General features: G+C 39.2%; 1 protein-coding gene across 1 annotated transcript in view; it reads right to left on the bottom strand.

The window, feature by feature from the left end:
• The window catches only part of LOC142344976 (uncharacterized), a 47,667-nt gene extending 40,078 nt beyond the window's left edge, over window positions 1–7,589 (bottom strand). The window contains exons 1-2 of the mRNA XM_075397063.1: window positions 7,257–7,589; window positions 6,492–6,879 (exon numbers count right to left, since the gene is read on the bottom strand). Of these exons, the coding sequence (XP_075253178.1) occupies window positions 6,492–6,879; window positions 7,257–7,450 (582 nt within the window). The 5' untranslated portion in view covers window positions 7,451–7,589. The remainder of the gene's footprint in view (window positions 1–6,491; window positions 6,880–7,256) is intronic.
• Window positions 7,590–8,634: the final 1,045 nt, after the last annotated feature.

The raw sequence follows: 8,634 nt of genomic DNA on the forward strand, positions 1-8,634 counted from the left end.
TTCGGAGTTACTTTCATAGTAGTTAATTCCTTCCTAACAGCCGCATCAAGTTACTGAACTTGCTATGCAATCAATTTAATGAGTTCATTTCCGAATTTTCAAAAACATATGTCGCGCCTCTGACAAATTATTGTTTTTGTTTAAAAACTAATAAGAAAAAAGGCATCGAGTCACTGGACTTGCTCTGCATTTTTTAAATTCCAGTTCTTTTCGTAGTTAGTCTCATAGTAGTTAATTCCTTCCTAACAGCTGCATCAAGTTACTGAACTGGCTATGCAATCAATTTGATAAGTTAATTTCCGAATTCTCAAAATTGTATGTCGCGCCTCTGACAAATTATTGTTTTCGTTTGAAAACTAATAATAGAAGGCATCAAGTCACTGGACTTGCTTTGCATTTTTTTAAATTCCAGTTCTTTTCGAAGTTACTTTCATAGTAGTTGATTCCTTCCTAACAGCCGCATCAAGTTACTGAACTTGCTATGCAATCAATTTAATGAGTTCATTTCCGAATTTTCAAAAATATATGTCGCGCCTCTGACAAATTATTGTTTTTGTTTAAAAACTAATAAGAAAAAAGGCATCAAGTCACTGGGCTTGGTTTGCCTATTTCAAATAAAGGGCTATACTTTCGGATTTTTTTCTTGAAATATACTTAGCTGCTCCATTTTGCATCAAGTTACTGAACTTGTTGTGCAAATCAACAGAGCTTTTGCTTCAGCTGCTTCAACAGATTTCTGCTATTGTGGTGCTCCTAACATGTTTTTCTTTTTTTTTCAAAGACTCAATGAAAAAAGGCATCAAGTCATTGGACTTGCTTTGCATTTTAATTCCAGTTCTTTTCGTAATTACTTTCATAGTAGTTAATTTCTTCGTGACATCCTAGGTCACTGAATCAGTACTGAATCGCCGACTTACTAATGGAATATACTGATTCAGTACTGAAAATCTATGATACTCGGGTCCGGGCTAATAATGGACCATTGGAACAAAACGTTTGGACAAGACCATTTAGAGTAAAATTTAAGGTATTTTTTAAAGTAGTGAGGCCTTAACTTTTCAGATAAAGTTCAGCTAAAGTTAGTCTTAGCTAAGGTGAGTTAAGGAAAAGCAAATCTACATTATTGTGTTTTTGCATCTTTGTGTGTGTGTGTGTGGAGAAGGAGAGAGAGAGAGAGAGAGAGAGAGAGAGAGAGAGAGAGAGAGAATATATGTGTGTATTTGTGATGTGTGTGGTGTGTGTGTTTGTGTGGATGTGTGTGTGTTGATGTGTGTATGTGTGTGCGTGTGTGTGTATGTGTGCTTCTGTTTGTGTTTTTGCATGTGTGTGTTTTTGTTTGTGTGGATGTGTGTGTGTATGTTTGTGTGTGCGTGTGTGTATGTGTGCGTCTGTTTGTGTTTTTGCATTTTTTTCTGTGTGTGTGTGTGTGTGTCTGAAGGAGAGAGAAAGAATATGTGTGTATGTGTGATGTGAGTGTGGTGTGTGTGTGTATGTGTGCGTTTGTTTGTGTTTTTGCATGTTTGTTTTTGTGTGTGTGTGTGTTTGTGTGGATATGTGTTTGTGTGGATGTGTGTGTGTGTGTGTTGACGTGTGTAAGTGTCTGCGTGTGTGTGTATGTGTGCGTCTGTTTGTGTTTTTGAATGTTTGTGTTTGTGTGTGTGTGTGTGTGTGGAGGAGAGAGAGAGAAAGAGAGAATCAAAGAGCCAGAGAGAGAGAGAGAGAGAGAGAGAGAGAGAGAGAGAGAGAGAGAGAGAGAGAGAGAGAGAGAGAGAGAGCCAGAGGCCGAGAGATAGAGAGAGAGAGAGAGAGAGAGAGAGAGAGATAATTCTTCTCATCTGTTCTTCGTTTTGCCCTCATGCCTCTCCCCTCCACACACACACACATGCACAGACACACACATGCACACATACACACACACACACACGTACACATGCACCCACGAAACCACGCACACACTCACATATACACACAAACACTCCCACACACACACACACAACAACACCCACCCACACACACGCATACGCAAGCACGCACACAACCCCCCAAACACACACAAACACACACACGCACGCACACACACACACACACCACGCACAACACAACACTCACACACCACACATACAACACACACACACACACACACCAAACACCACACACACAACACATACACCACACACTCCACAAACACCACACACACTAAAGACATCCCATACACCACACCCACACCACACACACACTTCACACACCACACACATACCACAAACCACACACACACCGCACACGCACACACTCCACACACTACAGACATCACACACACCACACTCACACTACACACACACTACACTTACACCACACGCTCCACACACACGCACGCACACACGCATCCACCCACACACACACACAATTATACAAACACACACACGCACGGACACTCACACAAACTCGCACGCACGCAAAAACACACACGCACGCACACACACACGCGCACACACACACACACACCTATTCACTTATGTAATAAAACTGCTATTTGTTTATTTACGGGGGTGGGGCAGATCATGAGACCTACCTTTTGTTTTCCACGTAAAAAAGCGTTAGTATGTTCGGTTTTTCCTTAAGTTTGGTTTCAGAAAGTGAAAATCCAAGAAAACGAACATACCGAAATTTTCTTACGTCTTAAACTGAACGTACCAAATCTAAGATACCGAACATACGAAAATTTTTTAAATGTTTTTTTTGACAGATCAGGATCTTAGTAATTGGAGATCGGTTAGGATCTTAGTAAAACGAGCGGTTGCAACAATTCCGGTAAAGTTGCTTAATTTCTGGGATGAAAAATGTTTTTTTTTTTAGCTGAAAAGTATTGTTTTTTCTAGCCCTTTCTACGACGGAGAAGGTGGTCGCCGTTGCGAGCATTTAATGTCCCTCGCAAAAAAGCCAGAACATATAGTCATGTCTTTGTTATTGTTGGGGACAATGATGCCAAAACGAAATCAATCCACTATATTTGCAATAAATACAAGGAGTTTCGAGATGCCATATGGCCAACCGAGGTTATGTTTGCCGGTCATATGCGCCGAAAAGATTTGCCAGCAGAATTGGTTTCGAAAAATAATATGTTCTTACTAAACAAACTAGGTCATAAGCTAAAGGGAACTCGTATCATTAAAAGGGAAGATTTTTGGGACTGTCACTTTGATAGATTTGGAGAGGGCTATCGCCATTTTGCGGCGTTGATACTTTCTGTTCTCAAAGATTTTTGTGCTACTGAATGACCATAATATTCCATAATATTCACGTGACTGACGTGACTGGTCAATTTACATTTCCATTTACGTTGTTTTAATCTAACAGTTTATAACATTTCAGTTTATAACAGTTTATAACATTTCCATTTAACATTTTATATAACATTTCCGAGTTCATAGGAACATTTCTGAGTTCAATCCCCGTCCCCGCTGTTGCCCCCCTCGCTGCCCCCCCCCCACTGTTGCCCCCGCCCCCGCTGCTGTCCCCGCCCCCGCTGTTGCCCCTCCGCCACACTTCTGTTCCCCCCCCCACTCACTGTCCCCCCACAACCCACTGTTGCCCCCCCCACCGGCCCCAGGTGGCCAACAGCCCGCCGGTCGTTTGAGAGCGCGACGTTATTCGGTTGTGTTTACACTTATAGTCATGCATTTGGAACTATCGGTGCTGCTGTGTTTTCAAATTTGTTTCAGAGTTATGCTTTCAACTCGTCGTTTACGAGGACCTCCGAGACATTGGGCAGCGTCTCTGGTCATTTATGAACACGTCACGTGCATCTGGAACAGGTGAGCCACAGTGGCTGAGGGTGAGACTCGATCGCCATTGTATTCTGTGACTCCGCAGGTTGTTCTTCGTCCTAAAGAAGGTGCTGACAGAGCCAAATACGTTACAATAAAAGCATTATTTGGGTATTAAAGAGATTAGCGGAAGCCAGTTCAAACGGAGAACAGAGAACAGAACTGGAACCTAAAACGAATGAAACTAAAACTAATATTTATAAATTATAATTCATGTCGTTTATAAATTCCTTTATAAATCCTTCATTTATAAATCCTTCATTTATAAATCCTTCATAAATTCATATCTTTTCCCTTTCCTTTTCCTTTCCTTTTTCCACTAGTGATGAGCATGGATTTCCCTCAAAGGATGAGCTCACTAGTGATGAGCATGGATTTAATAAAAGAGATGCTAGTGGATTTAATAAAAGAGTTATAGCGCGAACAATACAAATAGAGCGAGTAGAGCGAGAACAATTAGGGCAATTATCTCGCCTTAGCAGATTGAATTTGTTCACGCTCAAATGAATTGTAATTACGCTTGGCCAGATCAAAACTAGACTGGCGCCACTTATGTGCATCTTACGAGCAGTCTGTTGCAAGTACATGTACATGTAAGATACATTAGGCGAGAAAGAATGTGCATAAAATTTGCATGCATATGACTCATTAGGTTGATTAAACTACAGCCTAACCATGCCCAGAAGTGACATGTACATAGTAATGATCCTCAAAAAATGCATGATGCAAATTGTACTGATTCAGTACTGAATTCGACTCACAGTTAAGCTAGCTAATTAAACTTCTTTAAATCAGCTAATTAATGGAGAACAGAAAACCTCTTTTAACAAAATAGTAAGGAAGAAATGGCAATGTGGACAAAATATTAGGGATAAGCATTATTTTCGATTAGATATTTCAACTTGAATGCATTTAACTTATCAAAGCAATGTCATATCATGAAATCGGTCAACATGGCAAAACTAATTCACAAGATTTAACGCATAGATAAACTAATGTGACACAATCTCCTCTGAAAGGCGTAGATAAACAAATGTGACATAATCTCTGAAACACAATCAAAACTCTTAAAAAATTCTCAAATTAGCGCATCAAAAATGTTTAATTGAAGCCCATCTCAAAGTTTATGTCATTCGGAATATCTTAACGAAAGAGAGTGTTTTGAAATTTTTATGATCTGAGCAATTGTATTTCTGATCTTGATAATCAAAAACAGAATTCAAAAAAGAGTAATAACGAAACAATGGAACCACAATATTCAACTTGAAATTCATCACTTGACCTCTTAATAATAAATTGTTTATGTTTGGTACAGAATCATTATCATTAATTTTACAAAGATTGCGAAAATAGAACACTATTGGGTAAACGAATAGTAATCGCACCAACCAAGAGTACACTATTAGGTCTACCTGACCTGTTTTCAAGTGCCTCTAGCGGAAAATAATTCACTATCAAAACCTATTCACTAAGGTTAAAAAAATGTTTATTTTTAAAAAAATGAAAACGAAAGTAAACGAATAGTAATCGCACCAACCAAGAGTACACTATTAGGTCTATCTGACCTGTTTTCAAGTGCCTCTAGCGGAAATTAATTCACTATCAAAACCTATTCACTAAGGTTAAAAAAAGGTTTATTTTTAAAAAAAAATGAAAACGAAAGAGAGAAAAAAAGCAAACACCATAATCAGTAGTTTTTTTATTAACTAAAAAATTGCTTCCATCAATTGTTCATTTTCCAGTATGAAATTGTCTAAAAATTTGTGTGCAAGTTTTCGTATTTCATTTCCTTTAATGTTTTTACTTTGTCTACCAACATTGGTTCGGTTATTAAAACTAGGTTTAATAAACTTCTTGACCTTGTATAGCAACATTTTTTCACGCATGAGCGTTTACTAGTTGAGATCTTTTTAGATCGACTGCTTGAAAGGTTTTCTAGATCCTGACTTCTTCGCACTGTTGCCTATTCGGAGTCTTGAAGTTTTGTTTCAAACTTTTACCAGTAGCCTTGCACGTAAGATTGCTTCGGTGTAATTTTTTTTAGCTATTTCTACTGCCACTAAAATTGACAGCTTGATAAAGAAAATGACGAATTTGTTTTCTCATCATTTGTTCTCTCATCAGCATTTCGTCAGAAATATAATGTTTTAATGAGCAGAATTAAATGATTTAGAGATGTAGGGTTATCTTGGCCAAAAATTTTGGAACAAAAGATTAAGCGGGACCCGAAGCGTTGTTTGTTGCATTGCTTGCTTTCAAATCCAATTGTGGGAACATTCTGTTCCGCGCACAGTTTTGCGCGAGCCTTCTTGTTAAAATTGCGCTTTTTTGGGGGGATTTTGCGACAAAGGTGTTGTAAAGTATACCAATTGTAATGTTTTTCTTTTAACTCTATTGTTTAATATGTACAAACAATTAGAATAATCGTTTTTTTTCGCCGTTTCCCTCACTGCTAGGCCCCTTTTAAGTGTGTTTAAAATACTTCTCTTGGAATTGAATATGCAAAATGGACCAATTGATCGACTTTATCTGCTAGGAGCGGTGGCTCGTAATGGTTGGGAACTGTCGCCACTCAATACTCCGATGTGTTCACGTGTTGCTACCCCTCCACTGCCTTTTCTTTATGGAAACAGCATGGCACTGACTAGATATAAGAATAAAACTCACCGAAAGGAATGCATTGGGAAGCCAGCACAAAAACCAGTAAACTGTAGAAGCAATCAGTGCAATTGTCAAGTTTCTGTTTCTGATTTTCTTATTATTTCTGCTGGATAACAGCTGATAGCCCGTGAAAGAGTAAAGAAATATGGACACGAAAGCAGGTATAGCATAAAACATCACAAGGTCAGCAACGATTTTTGTTTCATATTTGCTATACATCATAGTTTCGCATGAGAGACGTTGTCGGCCACTTCTGTAGTAAACGAGCAGCGCGCGAGTTGGAGCGGTAATGAAGATCGCGATGTTGAGAAACAGCAGAGCCAGGCAGAGAAATCGCCTCGTTTTCTGCGATAAGATCTGTTTGGCTCGTGTAGCCCAACAGACAGAAATGTATCTAAAAACCCCATTCTTATATTATATTTTTTGTTAGTATATCTTAATTATCTCGTTTTCAAAGCCTTGTTGTTTCAAGATTTAAGAACCGTTCGAGAATCCATTATTAGCTGTGAATCTATCGTATGTCGTTCATAATCTATCTGTATTTGTGCAGGGCCTTTTGCGAAGTACTCTTGAGTCGTACAAAAAAATTGCAGAACCCGCACAAAAGTAAACAATTTTCTCCCCTCCATCCGAACCCCCCCCCCCCCCCCCCCACCTCACCTGCCTGTAGTGGGTACCCGTAAAATGTTATGATAATTAATGAAGTAATATACAACGGGTGCGATGGGGGTGTAGTATTAATACAAACTCTTTTTATACCAAAATACCAACCGATCGACAGCTAAGAGCAATATGCATGGACCAGTGGTATACTGAGTCAATAGAGCTCGAAGATGACTAAACACACAGTCAATTTTCAAGTCGGTTGCATAATAAACTCCAAGATATCGCATCAATTTCCCCTTAAATGCCCAATTGTTTGTGTCGTAATTCCAGGAGAAACTGGCTTTCATGTATTCGCCCATTATTGCCACAAACCCGCTCCCAAACACGTCCACAAATGCGTTTAAAGCTATCGGAAAGAACTCCAGCTTTCTGAATGCTTTGCAAAAAAGAATTATCGCCACAATATAACTGTTGAGGAGAATGGATATTATCCCAAATACGAACTAAAACGAAAAAAAAATAATCACAGCGAAAAGCTTCAGTATTGAAAAGTTTGCAGTACTGCCATTATGAGAAAATTTGAGTAAAACTTGAGTAAAACTTGAGAAAAATGGGGTGTTTAACAATTTTTCTAAATAAATGCCACAAATTAAACGTACCTAAAAAAAACATGCTAATTTTCTGCAAGACGTAGGTGTGTTTTGTAACGCAATGAACACATGAAGAGCTTTAGTGTGAATTACAAAAGATATTTACAAATTATCTACACCTGGTGAGATATCAATGAGAACCAGTCATCGCTCACACTTCGACATCTGCTCAGATTTTCTTGTCGTGTGACCTACTATCAGGAGTATTATCCGGACTTTGACTTTTGATCAAACCAAAAAAAATAAAGATGAGGTTATTATGCTTTATCATTTTACATTGCACTGCCTAGAATGAAGTCTGCGGCCCAAGACAGGTATTGGCCAGAACTACTTGGGTCGCAGACAGGGGCTCCAGACCAATCGTACCCAAAGATAGGTGTTGACCAGACTGAACAGACTTTGGCCACCCTTGGACAGATCAAATAGATTTTGGCCACCATTAGCCAGACTAAACGAAATTTGTCCAGATCATTGGCAAGACCGAACAGACCTTAGGCCAGACCGTTGACCAGACCATTGGCCGAATCAACCAGACCCTGCGGCAGACCGTTGTCCAGAGCAGACTGAACAGATTTTGTCCAGACCATTGGCAAGACCGAATAGACCCTAGGCCAGACCGAAGTCCAGGCAATTGGCTAGACTGAACAGAATTTGTCATACATACGATTGGCCAGACCGAACAGACCGTAGGCCGGACCGTTGTGCAGGCCAATGGTGAGACCAAACACACCCTAGGTCAGACCATCTGCCAGACCCACTTTTACGTGTAAAAGGATGCACTAAAAATTATTGGTTTCATTTTTCTCATCAAGAAATCAAAATGAGTTTAAGAAAAAATGTAGTGAAAAAAACATTGATTCAAAGACCACCGCAAATTTCTAAAATTAGTTTGC

This window comes from Convolutriloba macropyga, chromosome 1 (assembly GCF_964194025.1).
Source record: "Convolutriloba macropyga chromosome 1, txConMacr16.3, whole genome shotgun sequence".
NCBI lineage: Eukaryota > Metazoa > Xenacoelomorpha > Acoela > Convolutidae > Convolutriloba > Convolutriloba macropyga.